Source organism: Camelus bactrianus, chromosome 17 (genome assembly GCF_048773025.1).
Source record: "Camelus bactrianus isolate YW-2024 breed Bactrian camel chromosome 17, ASM4877302v1, whole genome shotgun sequence".
Classification (NCBI taxonomy): Eukaryota; Metazoa; Chordata; class Mammalia; order Artiodactyla; family Camelidae; genus Camelus; species Camelus bactrianus.
In genome coordinates this window covers 35,726,604-35,746,795 of record NC_133555.1, presented here as the reverse complement: position 1 = coordinate 35,746,795, position 20,192 = coordinate 35,726,604, and the positions used below count along the sequence as shown (strand labels likewise).

The 20,192-nt window shown below is 35.7% G+C and overlaps 1 protein-coding gene across 4 annotated transcripts in view; it reads right to left on the bottom strand.

Annotated features, from left to right (window-relative positions):
- Nucleotides 1-20,192, bottom strand: part of SETD2 (SET domain containing 2, histone lysine methyltransferase) — a 114,511-nt gene that overhangs the window by 8,798 nt on the left and 85,521 nt on the right. For 3 of the 4 annotated variants that reach the window (XM_074345018.1, XM_045520669.2, XM_045520674.2), the window contains 4 exons: nt 18,306-18,975; nt 10,820-10,954; nt 8,634-8,773; nt 5,886-5,997 (listed from right to left, as the gene is read on the bottom strand). In XM_074345018.1, the coding sequence (XP_074201119.1) occupies nt 5,886-5,997; nt 8,634-8,773; nt 10,820-10,954; nt 18,306-18,975 (1,057 nt within the window). Of the gene's footprint in view, nt 1-5,885; nt 5,998-8,633; nt 8,774-10,819; nt 10,955-18,305; nt 18,976-20,192 lie in introns of those variants that run through there. The other variant, XM_074345019.1, reaches the window with a different exon arrangement.

The following is a 20,192-nucleotide window of genomic DNA, read 5'->3' as shown; positions in this document are numbered from 1 at the left end:
GGTAGAAATGTACAGCAACTTTAGAAAACAGTTTCACACTTCTTAAAAATTTAGATGTAGATTAGCCATATGACCCAGCAATTCCACTCCTGGTATCTAACCAAGGGAACTGAGAATGTATATCCAAAGACTTGTACACAATTGTTCATACCATTATTGTAACAGCCAAAGAGTGGAAACAACCCAAATGTCCATCAATTAGTGACTGGATAACTAAAATGTGGCACATCTATACAATGGGATATTATTCACTGCTAAAAAGAAACAAGCTATCAAGACATGAAAAGACATGGAGGAACCCTAACCGTATATTGCCTAAGTGAATGAAGCCCATCTTAAAAGGCTACATACTATATATGAAATTCTGTGAAAGGCAAAACTGGAGACAGTAAAAAGATGAGTGGTTGTCATGGATGGGGGAGGTAAGACAGAATGAACAGGAGCACAAAGGGTTTCAAAGCAGTGAAACTATTCTGTATACTACAATGGTAGATACATGCCATTATACATTTGTCAAAACACCAAAAATTTACCACACCAAGAACCCTAAGGCAAACTACAGACTTTGATAATGATGTATCAATCTAGATTCACTGACTGCAAATAAGTGTATCACTCTGGCAGGTTGTTGACAGCAGAGGAGGATGTGCATGTGTGGCCACAGGGGGAATATGGGAAACACTGTACTTTCTGCTCAATTCTGATGTGAATCCAAAATTGCTCTAAAAAATAAAATCTACTTTAAAAAAAAGTTATGATAAGGACCTTCTTCAGACAAACAAAAATGAGAGAATTCATCACCATCAGACCTGAAATACTCAAAATATTAAAGGAAACTTCAGACTAAAGGAAATGATTCCAGATGAAAACTCAAATCTACACGAAATAATGAAAAGTGCTAGAAATGGTAAATATGTGGGTAAATATAAGACTACGCTCCAAGTTATAAAAAAATCTCTTCAACACATAACAAACTATTTAAAGCCAAAATTAATAATATAGTCGAGGATTCATAACACATGAAAACAATAAAATGTATGACAAAAGCACAACGGACAGGAGGGGGGCAAAATGTAAACAGGTTCTTACAATTGCAAATGAAGTGGTATATTACACAATGGTAGACTATAATAAAGTAAATATGCATATTGTAAACCTTAAATACAGCTTCTCAGGCTTTTAGGTCTCAGTATAACTTTGCACTCTTCAAATACTGAAAACCTCCAAAGAGCTTTTGTTCATATAAGCTATGTCTATCAAAATTTACCATATTAGAAATTAAGTCCAAACTGAAAAAAGTAAGTATTTTAAAACAGCATTAACAAACCCATTATTTTAGTATCAATAATTTTTTTTGTGGGAAAAAACCTTTATTTTCCAAAATTAAAGAAATTTAGTAAGAGTAGCACAGGTTTACATTTTAGGACTCTCTCTAATGTCAGGCTTAACAGAAGACAGCTGGAGTCTCATTTCCTTCTGCCTTCAACCATGTCACATACCCCTCTGGAAAATTCCATGGCATACTTGTGAATAAATGAGAGTGACAAGGGAATATAGTGTTCTAGTATTATAAAAATAGTTTTGACCTCATGGCTCCCTTGTAAGGGTTTTGGAATCCCCAGAGGTCCCCATACCATACTTTGATGCTCTAAGCATTCCTCAGAGCAAAAAATAAACAAGTAAAACAAAAAGATATGGCTAATAAGTTAGTAGAGAAGATGAAATAGAATATTTTGGGGGAAATCTAACTTAATGCAAAATAAAGCAGGAAAATAAAAACAAAAGGCAGATGAAAAATTAGAAAATGAACAGTAAAAGAGTAGATCTTGCACCCAACTTTATTGACACATTTACTAAATGTCAACAGATCAAATAAGTACCCCAAATGAAAGGCAGACACTGTTAGAGTCATGGACAGTAAAAAGGTATGTTAAAAACCACCCATAAGATGTGAATTGCTTTGCATAGGTGCTTGAAAATTCCTCTATCTGCAGTCTCATTCTGAATTTTAGGGTTTACAGACATAAGCCTTGGACATAAGCACTGTAGAAATCAGTGAGTTAGCCATCTCCTTTCTTTCCTAATAGATCATTCAAATATTTTAAGAAGTATTTCTGTTTCTAAATGATAAGCGAAACAGACTTCTTTCTTTTGTTCCTGATAGGGGAAGAAACCAAAGCTAAAATTTATCTATTAACACCTTCTTGAATATTTACTTGTGAAGAGTTTCATATATAGTTTATTCTCCTCTGAGGAGATTTTGAAAATTCTCGTAAGAAAACTCTCATAAATGGCAGAAAGTGCTCTTCACTAAGTAATGAAAACATTCCTCAAGTCAGGTAGTTCACACTATCATGGCCAACACACAGATTTCTGCTGAAGGTGCTGATCAGCCCTCTCCCAGCTTCCATGGGTCCATAGCACTTGGGTGGATTTCACAAATAAGTTCTTTCACCTTCTATGATAACTGACCAAAACAATGCCAAAATCGTGCTCACTATTCATACTTAAAGATCATCAAAACCGTATTTCGTAAGAGCTAAGGGGTGACTCAACTTCTGGCTACAGAGAAACTAATCTCATCAATTCTGTATGTGAATCACTGACTGAAAATCAAGGCCCATTAACACAGGAGTCTCAGTACCTTCCTGTGACCAGGTAAACTGTTTTGAGCAGTGGGAGCCCAGGTCACACTAGTATCATCCCTTACCCTCACCGGCAGCATAGTGCTTTACACAGGACTGCAACAATCACTGAGCTGCTCTTCTTAAAACAATTTCCAGATTTGACTCTTGTCTTGATTTACATAGAGAGAAGTAGAATCAAAGACTGTGAAAATCCTGATCCCATCAATTAAGCCACAGAATCCAGCCAGATCTAAAGCCAATACTATTCCTGACTTCCAAGTTATACAAGCCAATGTCTCTTTTTATGTTTATGCTAGTTTAAGTTGGAATTTTTTTACCTTAAAAGCATTTGCAAATACAAAGGTATAATATTAAATGTGCCATAAATAATACAAGAAAGTGTTTTAAGTGAAGAATTAAGGGAGAAAAAGTTTAGACAAAAGCAAATGGCCATAGAAAGACAATTTGTTTTCCTTTCTTCTGAATTGTATGGCAAGAATGTTTTGAACTGGTTACCAAAGGTGTCATTTACATAATATCAAGTGTTAAGTATTAAGTGTAAAACTTTCTCAAATTAATTTTTATCTTCTGCTCAGGTAGAAATGGTACAACCATTTCATAGACAGGTCAAACCTTAAGAAGTTCACTCAAGGAATTAAAGTTATAAGTCTTGCTTTGGTTTGATTATGATTCTGTTTTGTGAGAGAAAATATCATTACCTTTAACTATTTGTTCACAATAAAAAACACACTGGCAGCTAAATTACTTTGTGTGCTCCCATTATTATTATTATTTGAACTCCAGAAAGAACTTACTTACGTATTTGTTATTATAGCAAAGAATAATAATGGAAAAGTTTCCCCCACTCTTCTCTGAAAACTGAATGAAAGCTGACACCATGGAATCTCCATTAGAAATTTTACTTTATAATCCCCCTGAGGCAGTTAACAGTAGTAGGAGGAATGTTTCCTATTTATAATTTCCCACTCTCCTTTACAAATGTACCAACAACCCTCCAACATACAAGAGCGTATCAATATAATATATAAGAGTTATTTTTGAATTAAGCATTGGATTTAGTTCTGTGGTGTCCCATCCTAGGATATACTATATTTGCTTTTGCAGACCCCTGAATGGACTCCTTGTTGTTTGCTCCTTAATATTCCTGAAGTAATTTGATGATAACTGAAACAAATGTCAGGAAGCTAGTCTTAAAGAGATGATAGAGAAAGGCTGCACTATGTGGACTGGTTTGAGAAAATTCTAGTTCTCTAACAGGTATACAGTACAGTTAAAGTCCCTTAGTCAAACAACTTTCTGCTTTAAGTGCAAAATGTGACTTTTAAACTTTAGTTTGTCCTAGTAAAGCAACTGAAGCACAACTTGGGAAACATAATACATGCTCACCTATTAAACAGAAAGTTATAGTATATATTTTAAATATATTGTTCTTCCAGAAGCCTATTACCAGATTTCAAAAACAGGATTAAAAATACATAGGAATCTTTGTGGTCTCTTTAAATAGTGCTAATGAGTGGTACAGAAATCTGAAAATATTTGTCCCTTATAATAAGTTGACATTGTAACAGGCACCAAGGAATAGTTTCTCATCAGACACTGTGGAAATCCCACTGTTTTAATTACTCTCAAGTGGAATTTCATCTTGGGACTCATCTCTTATTATTTTCACTACACAATGAAAACAAAAATTATCATTTTTAATTGGTGATTTACTCCCCAAAGTAGAGATTGTGTAAGAAAACACTTCTTTTTAGCCATAGAAAGCTATTTTTTTTTCTTCTGAAATTTCTCAAGCATAGTCAAGTTATAGTCACAATATTCTGACCGTTTATCCTGTCTCAAGTCTGGCCCTTCAGTTTCAAAGACTTTCACAACTTAAGCAAGCAGTAAGAACTTTCGATTTTACAATTCATGAATGGGATAGATACATCCCTACACAGTCCACCTATGGACTTTAAACCTAACTACTCTCAACTTTTAAATCTGATCAACCAAACTAACAGTTTCTTTGCCATCTATTAACAACAAAAAATCAACTCTAATCCTTACTTTGAACTCACATTCACTTAATGCTCTTTCACTCCATTTCCTTCCTTTCCTCTCCTACCTCTCTCCACTGATTTAACTAGCTAAGTATCTCTTCTTATTTTCAAAATAAAAAAAAAACTACTATTCAGATCTAAGAAAACAGATATATTGTCTTTGACTTCACTCAAGACACTTCATGCTTGGAGACATGCTTGCTGCAAGTGGAAAGGGCTTAAAAAAAATCTGTTAATTCAATCATGGACATACACTGATTTGCATGCCCCCCAATCCCAATTTCTCCCTCTCTTTTGCCTTATTTGTTCGAAAGTAATATTCCCATAGTAAAGTATCTTGATCTCAAATCTTTAAAAAAAAAAAAAAAAAAAAAGGAGCAGTTATACTCCTGTGGTGAGGTTTTACTGTAACCAGTTTTAACTTCTTTCCAGAACCATCAATCTCAAAATGGCAGGACATTAAACCACACTATCTAAGAAATAAGAAAGACTTCAGTTAAAGAGCCTAAAAATATTTAAAAAGAAGCATAGCATTAAGAATACAGTAATCCACAGGGAAAGAGCTATGATACATTAAAGGAAGTTACAGTGGAGTATGAATACTACAATTTTATTTGTGTTTAAAATGTTAAAAAAAAAAAAAAAAGAAAAAAAAGAAAAACAAACAAAAAACCCAAAAAACTCTATGTGTTTTCCATAAGGTCTGGAAGAATATACACCAAAACAAGGTTTTGCAACTTTGCCACTATAGACATTTCGAGTCAGCACTTTGTTGTTGGGGGGCTGCCTGTGCATTGTAAGATGTTTAGCAGCTTCCCTGGCCTCTACCTATGAGAAGCCAGTAGCATTCTCTCAGTTGTAAAAACAAAAAAATATCTCTATATAACATCAGATATCTCCTGAGGAGCCAAATTGCTCCTGGTTGAGAACTCCTGCACTAAAAGGTTAACAGTGTTTATCTCCAGAGAGGAAAGTATGATGAAAGGGGACCAACTGAATAGAAATTAAGGGCTTTTATTTTTTGTTCTGTATAGTTTGGATGTCCTACCACCCCTAAGCACTTGTTACATGCCTAAATTCTCCAGAATAATAAAGAAAATAAAATTCCAAGGCCATGTGGCTATTGGCCATACAAAATGACAGGATATAGACTCCCCAAATGATTAGGAAACATATCTGTTTAAGTCACACTCACCTTCATGGGATTTTCATCATATGTTGGGGTTCCCAGGTCCATTTCAGCTTCATGCTCAAGGCTGGCATCATCTCCTGGGCTTTCCCAAGTAGGAGGATCCCACTGAGTCTGCCTAGAAAAAGGTAAGAAAAGCCATGCTGTTACGGCCAGAAAACAGGACGCTGGCATAGGTATTTCTGCTCATATACACATAAAATACAACATGAAGTGAGACACAGAACAAGACAAAAGACATAGACATTTTTGGTTATCTTTCCAGCAGCAATGATTCTATCCCAGAGATATAACTGTTTAGCCCACTATATTTCTGTAACCAATGTTGTGGCAACATCTGCTGGGTGTCAAAGAAAACAGTAAAACCGAACATCTTGGTCTCTCACCTGGCTCTTACTGTCCTGAAAACAGGATTCAGCAAAGCCTAAAAAAAGTCCATGGAGTAGGTACCTGCCTATGCCACCCCTCTGCAGGTGAAGAGATCGATCATGGTTGTAACCTAGCATATACTTGGAGCAAAATAAAATAAAATAACAAACCACACTCCTCACAATCCTTGATCATATGAGAAAACTGTTTCTTGTTTTAGGAGCCTTCTTGTTTGTAGTTGTGCCCCTCTGGTTTGACGACTGACAGCATGGAAAAGAGACACAGGTTAAAAACTTGTGCCCTCTGCTAAAAATATTCTCAACTGACTACAAAAAAAGTGTTCAATAACTGTTTTTTTAAAAGCTAGATCTGTGAAGTAACAAGTGGAAGTAAGGAAATTCATACTCGGGAGTTGGAAGTCAGCTGTCACAGGGAATGCTCTATCATTTAAAATGTCAAAGCCTCCAAGAAACTAGCAACATATCTGATAGGTCAACCTTGCCATTACACTCTTCTGCTTTCCTCCCACAGCAATCTTCAGGCGGCAACATTAAAGGCATTTGATGCAAGTCAGTTTTGCAGATGTTTATGAAAACAGGCTTATCTCTGACTGATGGAACGAACTAAAAAATGGGCTCAAGATTTCTACTGTAATCAAAGAACCACAAGCAGCTGTGGGTTTTATTATGGGAAGTGAACAGAGAGGGACGTATTAAGCTCTTAGGTGCTGGCTAAGGAAAACCTACAAAAAAGGAAAAAGCACACACATAAATGAGAAATACAATCTTATTTATTCTTGGAAAAGTGATTAGAAAGCTTGCTATGGTATTGAAAAAACAAAATTCTGGTAAAATTTGCAGACATTGCTTTTTAAAAATCACTACGTTTTTAGCCATCATAACAAGGTCTTGTTCATGAAGGTATTTTTACTGAAATAAGGAAGACATTTCTAAGTAGAATACATAAAGGGAAAACATCTGACTGCATGACAATTTTAACTTCTTTATGTCACAAGACATTACAAACAAAAACATCCGCAATACTCTTGATAAAGAGATCTAACAGTGCTGACAGAAAATGGGTAGATTCCCCAAACAAGCAATTCACAAAAGACACAAATGGCCAACAATCTAATGAAGACATTCCATCTCAACAATAAAAGGATTGAAAATGAAATTAAGATTTCTCACCTACTAGTCTTACAAGAGTTAAAAAACCTACGTGAAGACAAAGGCACTTTTACATACCTTTTTGGGGGTCTAAATTGGCATAATTTTTTAAAAAATGGTAAGCTGATAATAATTATCAATTTAAAATGTGTCTCTTTTGACTAAATATTCCATTTCTAGGAATCTACCTAAAGAAGGTAGTAAGATTAGTATTAGTGTCTGTAAGGATGACTAGGTTTAGGGTTATATATAAAATAGTGAAAATCCACCAATCAGGGTGGGCTTAAATAAAATTTGGTATAACCATACAAGAGAGCAGGGGTTGGGCAAACTTCTTCTACAAAGGATCAGAGAGTAAATATATTTGACATTTTGGGCCAAATGGTCTCTACCACAGCTAGCCTACACTGTCACTGGATTATAAAAGCGGCAATAAACAATTCCTAAATAAATGGTGGTGGTTGTGTTCCCAAAATATTTTACTTACAAAAACAAGTGGCCCATAGGCATGACCCATGTAACAAATAAGCATTAAAAATAATGTACTTTTATATTAACTGATAAAGTTCTATAAATAGATTGGTACATAAAGTAGATGACAAAACATGCACCCCAATACACATACACAGAAAGCACACATAGCCACATAAAGCTATCTGCCTAAAAGATATTTTTTTAAATTTCTAAGAAAAAGCTAAATCAGGTTTTTAATATATAGCAGGAGTCATCAAACTATGGCTCATGAACCAGATCTGATCCACTGACTATTTTTGTAAATGAAGTTTCATTGGAACGTAGACATGCCTATTCATTTATGTATGGCAGTTTACATAGCAATAGCAGAATTGAATAGTTGTGACAAGAACTATTTGACAAGTAAAGCCTAATATATTTATTATCTGGCCTCTTGCAGAAAAGGTTTGCCCACGACCCCTGATATCTACAACATTAGATGAAGTCATTGCCATTCTTCAAAAACAACTTAGTTTTCTCCAAAAGAGTCTTGCAAATTAAAGGCACACCTAAACATATCCAAAAAAGATCAAAGTCTAAGGTATGACATAACATTTAAGATGTGATTCTGGAAATCCAGCAGCCCTCGAGCTCAGTGAACAACTAGTAAAAACAAGTCTATGACCATAAAACTCTCCTTATGGTGGCAGCTTCTTCAACCAACTGAAAGCTGACTTGGGGATGCCCACATAGCCCTTCTTACCTTGTGATCACATGGTAGTAGTAAATCTTCCCTTCTGGGTCTCGGGCTGTCTTCCAGTTGGGAGGTAAGACAATGGTTTTTGGTTTGGGAGGAGATGGTGGTGGTAGATCCAGGAGATTATTTGTCACAACCATTTCAGGCTAAAAAGAAAGATACACACACACACACAAATTCTTGATCAGTGACATCTCTTTTAATTTGGCTGAAAAGGACAAAAATAGCCTACTTAAGCAATATGTAAAAACATATATCAACCTTTTTTTTTTTTTTAAAGATAAACTGTACCTTTGTATAACCTGGGAAATGGTCAGAGACAGCGTGTATGATGAGCTTTAGGGATCTATCAGAAAATTGACAGTAGGCTACAAGTTCACCATCCAACAATCCATATTTTAAAATATTCAGCAGCTCATTATCTAAAATAGTATTTTTCAGCCTTAAAAAAACCAATGCCAAAGGGCATATAACTTCAGGATACTGATTAGCTGAATGGCTTTAGATATAAACAAATATGACAGAATGTGAACATTTATCCATTATATTTTTTTCTGTACTTTTATATATGCTTGAAACCTCATATTTATATTTAAAAATAACAGAAATGGATGAACAGGATTTATTAGTTTAAATACACTGGAAAAAAATTTCTAAACAGTTTAAAAAAATTGAATGCCACATTTTGAAAAACATAAAAACCTTATAATCACTGTTACAGATTGAATTATGTTTCCCCCAAATTCCTAATGTTGATGCCCTAACCCCCAAAGTGACTGTACTTGGAGACGAGACCTTTAAACAGGTAATTAATGCCTTGATCTTAGACTTAGCCTCCAGAACTATGAGAAAATAAATTTCTGTTGTTTAAGCCACCTAGTCTGTGATATTTTGTTAAAGCAGCTCTAGTAAACTGGTAATATAGTCACCATAAGGATATATACTCTTAATTGTTTGTTCTATGTAAGCCAATTAATAAAGAAAAAATTTTCCAAATTTACTCGAACTGTTAAGAGGAACCTGAGATCCCAGGCTCAGATAAAACATAGCCACTTTTAAGCAAACACCAGTCTTCCAGCATCAATGCTTTGTGAATACCAATCCCTACTTCACATAGCTGCTTTTTTTTTAGAACCTGCTTAAGTTCCACTTCCTCCCTTCCTTTAGTTCTCTATCCAGCCTCTAAAGTGATCTCTGTTCCCTAAGCTTCTGTGTCACTTAAGAATATTCCAAATCATTCAGTATCTACTGAATTACTAATCCTTCCCCCACTTGGGAATGATTTTTTTCCCCTCCTCAACTCTATCTGCATCTTTCATGACACTCAATTCTGGCTACTTTTAGTATAATTCAGTGTGTCCTCAACTCTCTTACTGGATTGTCAGCTTTTAAGGACAGGAATGGAATCTTCTGTTTGTATTCAAAATACCTAGAAGGGTCCAATTCATAGAAAGCTTTCAAATATCTATTCTAAGTGCACACTATTTTACTCCCCGACTGTTTCACATGCAGCCTTTTTATTTTTACTCCATCTCCACTAAATGCCTTACTTGTCTACGGCCACCATCACTCACCAGATTGCCACAAGAGCTTTCTCTGGAATTGTCAGTGTTCTAAACTGCTAATCTGGTCATGTTCTCTTAATTTCTCAACAGCTTCTAGTACCAGTTCCTATTTCCCATTTCATCCAAAAACAACACTTTACCAAGATTTCATCATATCCTTCCATGTATGTTGTAGAATACCAAAAGCTTCTCTCCAAAAGCTTCACTGTACATATATATAGCATGTACAGTGAAGCACATCATTCAGTTCTATACCCCTAGTCCATGGTATCTAGTACAGCATCATACTCTAGTTCTCCACAAATAACGACAGCCAGTCTAGAAAATTATTCAGAAATTCATAGCAAAGCATGATATACGATCAGTCAGTTTAAATTATAAATAAAAAGGATCCTAGAGCAAAGTATATATAAATTAACATAGAGGTAAACGCCACAGAAAATTTTTTTTAATTGAGAAAATTGTTAAGTAGCACCCTCAGGGTACACAGACACTTGAATGAAATTGGTGACCACAAAAATTAAAGAGTAGAAAAAAATTGTTTAAAGCCAGAAACCAAACCAAACGTAAATCTTCAAGATCAGGTAGATAGCCAGTAAGAGTTTTATCAACTGAAATATTTCTTACTGGCTGTAAGGGCTGAGGCTGTCCTGGTGCAACTATTGTAGTCACCGCTGCAGCTGGCTGTACCACCACTCCTTGTGGGTGAGCTGTGAAAATCTGTTGTCCCTGGATGTACTGAAGACTTGGCTGGGCATAACTCTAAAAGATAAAATAAAGAAATTCATAATTCGTACTTTTCTAGCTCTAATAAAGCAGTATTTGACTTTCAAGTTGGCATAAATCTTTCTGGAAGATGCATCCATTAATTTTCTCTTTTTACTTTTAGTGTGAAAATTTTGATACAAATGCGTAAAACAATCTTTTGTTTCAAACACTGAAATTTTTCTTTTTTTAAATAATTCCTCTAGTTACTTACTTACTTTGATTTTACTTTATCATAAAAAAATAGAAAAAAAATTCTTGGAGAAGTGCTCATGAAACTTGTCCAATTGTTTAGCTTTCAATGAGACCTGAGTAACAACTGAAGTGCTCTGCTCCTAGAATATTCAAGAAACAGCTCTATGCAGCTCATTACAGAAAGCCTTTCAACTAACAACTCCTAATATACTAACAGGTTGTTCTGACTGGAAAAGATCAAAGGGAGTGATACAAAGTAAAGGAAGTAAGATCAATTTTTCTTTTTTCTTTTTTTTTAGCTTTTTGTAGTCTTTATAAGACAGCAGAATTCAGTATATCTAAAATCCTTACCACATACTGATTTACACAGTGCCTTATCAAGCAAAAAGGCTTTTCACATATATTAACTCACTTAGTCCTAACTGCCACCAAGGTGGGTGTTTCTTTCATATCTGGAGTTACATAATAAGTACCACGGCTAGCCAAGACTTAAACCTACTCTGGAATTATTTCTCATCAATAGAAAAACTGCTTAAAGAAGTTACAAAAATCCCTGAAAACAACTTTGTTATGTTAAGAGGTGATGACTACCAAGGAGCTGAATAGATATGTATCCTGTATTTAAGGACAAATTTTGGCCCTATAAACTGAGATTCTATCAGGTAAAATAATTCATGAGAAGCATTAATTGATAAGCACTCGAAATCCAAAATAATTCCAAATAATACCAGTAAAGATCCAAGGAGTCTGAATAGGTAAACACAGTTATCCAGGAGATTTCTGGATGAGTAATTACTGGGAAGATACACAGAAGAGGAAGAATACAATACTTGATTCAGTACTGAAACAGCTTAGTCTACACAGGTCATAAACCAGGTCAGTACTAACTGTCAAAGGAGAATTATCAGAATAGTATCACAAAGCCTGAGAGAAAAATGTATCCATTAGAAATGCTTTTGTCTCTAGGTATGTGGATACAAGATGGGAAATCTGTGCAACATCAAAAGATTTTACAGAAACAATATTACCTCCTCACCTAACTGGTTCCAAAGCCTGAATTTTTTTTTCCCAAAGCCAGAAATTTGATTAAACCAAAACCACTTTTTAACACTGATGTATACCCACATAATATCGAACCAGAAGTCAGTACCAAAGGAGAATTAGCAACAAAGATGACCAAATAATGTATAAAAAATTAGAAAGCATACTCTAAAAGGTGAAATACAAATAATTCTTGAAGTTCTACTTCAACTTTGATAAAAAATAAGCCATAAAACAAAACATATTTAACTGGGTTCTATTCTACGATCACCAATTTATCTAGAAAGTAAGTTTCCAAGGGCCCTGACATGCATAAGAAAGAATCCTGAAAAGTGAATACAAGAGGCAAATTACTGAGCATGTAGGAAGTTATTACATATGTGCTGGTAATCCTGATTCTTAATAGAAACAGTTTCTGGGAGAGTGAAGAAGACAAATGGGTAAATTGGAATATTCCCAACCCACTAAGCTGAGCATCAAATACTACTACGAATCTCAATTTAATTTTTTTCTGACCCCCTCTCCTAGTCTAATCCAGTGGCAAATTCTGTTGGCTCTGCATTATTTATATGTGTGGGTATGCGCACCTGTATGTATGAGTATATAAATGTCTGTATAAAAATAAAACCTGATCATTCCTCACATCTCTACTTCTACTGTGCTAGTATAAATGGCCATATTCTCTTGCTTAGATGATTCAACATTCTTTTAACTGGTTTCCCTACTTTTGCCCTTAACTCCCCCAATCTCTTCACCCAGAGTGAGCCTCTTAAAATACATCAGATCCTGCTACCCTGCTCTAACTGCTCCAGTGGATTTCCACATTACTCAAGACTAACAGCCAAAATTCTCACGAAGCCCTGACAATGTTCCTCCCCAAGCTTTGACCTCATTTCCCTACTACAGGCAGACCTTGAAGATACTGTGAGTTCAGTTTCAGAACACTGTATTAAAGCAAGTATTACAGTAAAAACTGAGTTACATGAATATTTTGTTTCCCAGTGCATATAAAAGTTATGTTTACACTATATGGTAGTCTATTAAGTGTGCAATAGCATTAGGTCTAATAAAACAATGCACATACCTTAATTAAAAAACACTTTGTTGTTAAAAAATGTTAACCATCATCTGAACCTTTAGAAAGTCGTGATCTTTTTGTTGGTCGAGGGTCCTGCCTCAATACTGATGGCTGCTGACTGATTGGGGTGGTTATGGCAATTTCTTAAAATAAGCCAACAATGAAGTCAGCCACAGACAAAGCAAGACATTACTCTTGCTTTCACAGACTATTTCTTTGTACCATTCAATGCTGTTTGATACCACTTTATCTACAATAGAACTGCTTTCAAAATTGGAGTCAATCCTCTCAAAACTGCCTCTGCTTTATCAACTAAATGTATGTAATATTCTAAATCCTTTGATGTCATTTCAACAATCTTCACAGCATCTTTACCAGGAATAGATTCCATCTCAGAAACCACTTTATTTCTTGCTCTTCAGTAAGAAGCAACTCCTCATCTGTCCAAATTTCCCTTGAGATTGCAGCTATTCAGTCACATCTTCAGGCCCCACTTCTAATTTTAATTCATTTGCTATTTCTACCATATCTGCAGTTATTTCTTCCACAGAAGCCTTGAATCCCTCAAAGTCATTCATTAGAGTTGGAATCAACTAGACCTTCTGGATAACGTGCCGCAGCTTCTACATCAGCGCTTGCTGCTTCATCTTGTTCTTTGTTATGGAAATAGTTTCTTTCCTTCAACCTTATGCTAAACCCCAAATTTTACTCTGCAGCTTCCTCACCTCTCTCAGTATTTATAGAATTGAAGAGGGTTAGGACTGGCTCTGGATTAGGCTCTGGCTTACGGCAATGTTGTGGCTGGTATGATCTTCTATCCAGACCACTAAACTTTCTCCATATCAGCAATAAGGCTATTTTGCTTTCTTATCATTAGTGTGTTCACTGTAGGAGCACTTTCAATTTCCTTCAGGAATTTTTCCTTTGCATTCAAAATTTGGCTAACTGGTGCCAGAGGCCTAGCTTTTGGCCTGTCTTGCCTTTCAACTTGCCTTCCTCATTAAGCTTTATCATTTCAAAGTTTTGATTTAAAGAGATGTATGATTCTTCCTTTCACTTGAACAGTTGGAGGTCACTGTTGGGTTATTAATTAGCCTAATTTTAATATGTTTTGTCTCAGGGAATAGCGGGTCCCGAGGAGAGGGACAGAGATGGGAGAATGGCCACTCAGTGGAACAGGCAGGGCACACACAACATTTATCAATTAAGCCCACTAGCTTATATATGTTCTCACTTCATGGTACCACAAAAGGATTACAATAGTAACATGGAAGATTACTGATCACAGCTCACCATAACAAATGTAATAATAATGAAAAAGTTTGAAATAGTGCAAAAATGATCAATTTGTGACAGAGACATGAAGTAAGCAAATGCTGTTGGAAAAATGGCGCCAATAGACTTACTTAACACACGGTTGCCACAAAACGTCAGTTTGTGAAAAACACAATAAAATGAGGTACGCCTGAACTGTCATCATAACTCATTTGGAGAAGGAAGGGCTTGATACTTATATCACACATTTTGAATAATAAACATTTAATATACTGATTTTGCAAAAAAAATTTAAAAAGCTAGATCAAAATACCAATTTTGAGAAAAACTGTCATGGATGAAACATGTTATCTTCAGAGTGATCAGGAGGTTAAACATCCAAATCTACAACAGAAAAATGCTAGTATTTTGGAGGTTAAAATTCCTTTGACCCTCAGTAAAACTAATTCATGGAGAATTTATCTGACAAGATCAGACAGTTAAGTAAAGCTCATCATAGAGACACTTTAAAGGATTTGATTAATGTGAAGTAAAGCTGTGGTTTCTTTAGCATGAAAATTCTGGCTACAAATGTTGGCTGTAAAATAAACTGAAATGGCATTATCTAGCTTGATCTTTCCCTGTATTTAACAGATAAGGCTTCAGACAAATTTTTACCTGTTTCTAAAATGCAAAGATACACTTAAAGGATAACAATTTATTACCAGGAAGGAATATAACACACATTGAAAATAATTCCCAAAGAAAATGCTGAAAACATCTGAACCATATCACTGCCAGCAAAACAAAAACAAAACCCCCCAAAACACCAGAGATTATAATACTCATTTGGAGACAGAGATTTTGAAACTCAAACTGTCAAAAAGCAAAAGGAAAACGAACATTTTTCAGGGTTCTATAGTACCTACCCAAACCAGCTGACAATCACATGCCAAAGCCAAAATCAGTAACTATAAAAAGGGGAAACTGGTTTGCAGTCCCACTGAAATAATACGAAAGATGTACACATTTGTGAGATATATCCAAATAGTAGGGGCCTATCAAATCTATCCATTTGCTGGAGGAAAATCTGTTGGAGATTGGCTCTACCCTTCAAGGTACTTGAAATGACACAAATGCTAATTTCTTAAACATAAATCCAGTCTAGAAATATACATATATTTTTTAAATGAAGGTACTAGGGATTGAACTTAGGACCTTGTGCACGCTAATTAAGCATGCGCTCTACCAATGAGCTATACACCCACACCCCCTAGAAGTATTTTTAAAATATGACTTCTAATGAAAAGTATAAGAGAAACCTGAGAAGGTCCAATTTGTTATAGAGGAGAAAACGTAATTGTTCTGCTCCCACTTCTAAAAGGGAAAAAATAGCTAATACTTTATATCTGAGTCAATTTTACTCATGTGAAAAATTATAGTCTAAGTCTATAGTCTAAAAAATCAATTTTTTGAGATTTAATTTAGTGTAACTTCTTAAGAATAGGTCATGCATTAAAAATCACAAGACCACCATAAATCATATGGCCTCAATGAGCTTTTATGTTTAATAAGCAGTTGTGGCAAAAAATGAAAGTCACCTTCTGATAACACATATGCTCCAATGTCAAAGATACTTACTGCATGTGTACACACACACACACATTTATATTATACCATATCACATACTATTTCATTGTCAAGGTTATCATAACTTGCAAACCCAGCCCATGCTGTATGGTTAATACAAGATTTGAACAACACAGACCTCAAGGTTGCCTCCAGGAGGTTAGTTAAATGGGCCAGACACCAGACAGATGACCTTGACCAGCTGTAATTCACAGCCCACTAACGTCAATACTCTCAGTATTAAGGTAACTGTATGAGTAACAACTATAACTAAACCTTCAAGGTATATAGTGTTTAAACTTATCATTGTTGATATCCATTATCTCATACAAACCTCAACAACTCTGAGCCATTCTGCTCATTTTATAGATGAGAAAACTAAAACTGAAGACTCTAAGTGCCTGTCTCCAGGATACACAGTAAATGATGGACTAGGACTCAGAATACACACACTAACAACAAGCTCCACGATTCTCATTACCCAGAGCCCAACATCTCTGATCAAGTAATCTCATAATGAAGGGAAGGATAGTCTGAACCATCCTCCATTTATCAACTACTTCAGCACCAAAAAAAGCAGATAAGGGAGTCAATAAATGAGTCCTTGGTAGGAACAGACTGAAAACTGGAAGTAAAGTTGTAATGAGTCTTAAGGCGATGATCAAACCCTAGAGAAATCTACTCACTGGGATGGAAAAAATGGATTCTATTTTAGAAGAACAATCATATGACCTGTGAGCTCTCTACTACAGAGTCTAATTCTGTAGGAGGCAGAATTAAGCATACCAAACAAAAACAACAAAACCAACAACCAAAAACACTAAGAAAATTGATACTCAATGACCAATAATGCCTATTTTCTTACTAACCTTATTTAGCACTGTAACATTAATTTTCAGCCAAACATGAAAGGAAAAATACACAAAAAACTAAGTACAAGAAATTTCAGTGCAGTGCTATTTATAATTTTACAAAAACAAACTTTCAATTTAAATGACTACCCCAGGAAAATGGATAAACAATGACCTCATAAGCAAATGTGGTATTACATAGCCATTAAAATGTATATGTGTATGTATGTACACACACACACACACACACACACACACACACAGAGTGATTTAGAAAAATGGTTAAGAATCATGTTATACTGAAAAATATAAAACTTCTAAGTCTTCGAGACTACAAACACATAAAATACACAGACATGTGGTTAAAGAGGTCATAAAAAATGAAAGCAGTTAATACAGTTAAGGTTTTCAGAATTAAAGCAAGACACTTTAAAAGAGGGGGGGAAAAGCAGGACAGTTTGTCAGGGCCTTTTGAATAAAATTCTGATACAGCTTCATCACAAAAATACTAACAAAAGTAAAAATTATATTCTGTTACTTCAATACTAAGTAATATGTACAGGAAACATCTCTGGGCATCTGTGCCATCCACAATAATTCACCTTTAAGGAATGATGTCGAATGATGGGAGACACATAGGAATGTGGTAAGGATGATGCCTTATATATTCTTCTTCTTTTTTTTTTTTTTAAGCTTAATGTGTTGGTTTTATTAAAGAAAAAAAGAAAAGAAACTTGATTAAAAAACCACAAAAAAACACTTCCACGGAGGAGGATATGGCTCAAGTGGTAGAGTGCATGCCTAGCGTGCACAAGGTCCTGGGTTCAATTCCCAGTACTTCCTCTAAAAATAAATAAATAGATGAAACTAAAAACACTTCCACAAGCCATTCTCTCTTTCCCTAATCACTGGTTTTGGGAGAAGCCAGCTGGCATGTTGTAGGCAGCCCTACTGAGTGGTAAGGAACAAGGAATCGAGGCCAGTTAACCACTATGTGAGCGAACATGAAAGTTAATCTTCCATTCCCTGTCTCGCCTTCAGATAACTAGAAACCACAGTAACAGCTTGACTATAATTTCATAAAAGACTCTGAGCCAGAACCACCCAGCCAAACTGCTTCTGAATTCCTGACCCACGGAAGCTATGAGATAATAATCACTGATATATAAATTTGTGACACAATAGATAACTAGTATATATAAAATTAATCAATATGTAGAAATGATCAATGGCAGGACTTCCCCCTTGCATTAGGTTTAACATCCCATAAACAGACAAGAGAATTTCCAAAATCAGTTACCTGTACAATTGGTGGAGTTGTCTGTGAATAGGGTGATGTCACACCATAGACAGTTGGACAAGTCTGTCCTTGATAGTATATGGTTGCTTGAGACTGTGCAGGAGAGTACTGTTGCTGTACACTGACAGACTGTTGGTTTGAATCCCAAACACCATAATTCTGTCCCTGGACTGGGCCTGGGGCTGGCACTGGCAAGACGGTGACACTGGAGTCTTGGTGTACCACACCATCACTTTGGGCCACATACTGTGAACTGGAAACTTCCACGGGGGCTGCCACATGTGGCACCACTGGCACAGGTGGAGGGGCAGCAAGGGGTTCTGTAGAATGTCCCACCAATGGCTGAGAATGATCATAAGGAGCAGGAGAACACACAGGATCCATGCTGGGTGTGGGGAGAAGCACCTTTCCAGCATTAGGATTGCTGGGATCCACATAGGCCTGCATGGGATAACCTGGTGGGTAGCCAGCAAAGGGGTGATGAGGGGCATTGTAGCCAAGAGAGTCATAGGGCAGTGGAGATGTCATTCCCAGGTTCTGCATCTGCTGCTGTTGTTTCTGAGCCTCCCGCTGAGCTACCTCTTGCTCAAACAACTTTCGACGCTCCTCTGTAGAAAGCTTATTGCGGTCTTTAATTCGTACTTTCTTTTTAGAAGTTGGTGTATCATATCTAGAAAGAAAATAATAAGAGCACCACAAAAAGTTTTTCCCTATATCACAGACATAGTCAAAGCACTAATAAATGTTATGTCACTCAATACTAAATCACTAATCACACCAACTCCAATTTGGCACTGGCCAAAAATCATACTCAAAATTACCTAAGGAGTTTTGCAGATAGGAGAGAACACCAAGGAAATAAGACACTCAGATGAATATAACAACTTCACTCTTATTCTCAGATTTTAGAACTTCAAATTAAAGATACATATAGTATCCGAAACAGATTGTCCTTTATAGTTAAGTTCTGTAATTCTGTAACTACAAATCCTGAAAGTAAAACAAAAGCCAAAATATACTAATAAAAGCTACAGAATGATGGATGTCTGACCACACATATTTATAATAAATATCAACAAAGGTTAGTTAAGTGAAAGATACGCGTGTACACATTGAAGTACAGGGCATTATAGTCACATATTCTCCTTTGTGCGATACCAAGTATAATATCTTATTGCTAAGCCTAATACCCTGTGATAGTTTTGACACGTATCCCCAGTAGGTCCCCAAGAAATCATCAGCTCTAACATTCACAAGAAGAAAACAGAAGACTTAAAAGATTCTTTTGTAAAGTTCTATAAACTGAATCAAACTTCTGAGAAAGTGCTCTTGGCAAAAATAAGAAATGACAACTAATTTCAAGATGTTTCATTGCAAAGAAACACCTAATAACAGCTACACAAATAAGGGTACAACATTTATCCAAAGAACAAAAAAATACATGGTCTAAAATTCTCTAAGCTGAAATTTTCCTTTAAAGTGTTAGTAGGTGGTAGTACCCTTTCCTGCCTGGCAGAAACAAACGCAAATAGTCTATAGAAGACAGCACCTTAAATCCAGGCCTCAATGAATTCCCACAGATAAAGTTTTTAAGTTCATTAGAAAATAAAATTAGTCCTATTTGCAACATGGATGGACCTAGAGGATATTATGCTAAGTGAAGTAAGACAGAGAAAGACAAATACTGTATGATTTATTTTGTATGTGGAATCAAAAAAAGCCAAAATAAATGAACAAACAAAACAGAAACAGAGTTATAGATACAGGGAACAGGTGGCTGCCAGAGGGGTTGGGGTGTGGTATGTGAGAAAAAAACAGGTGACGGAGATTAAGAGGTACAAACTTCCAGTTGCAAAATAAATGAATCATAGGGTATGAAACGTACAG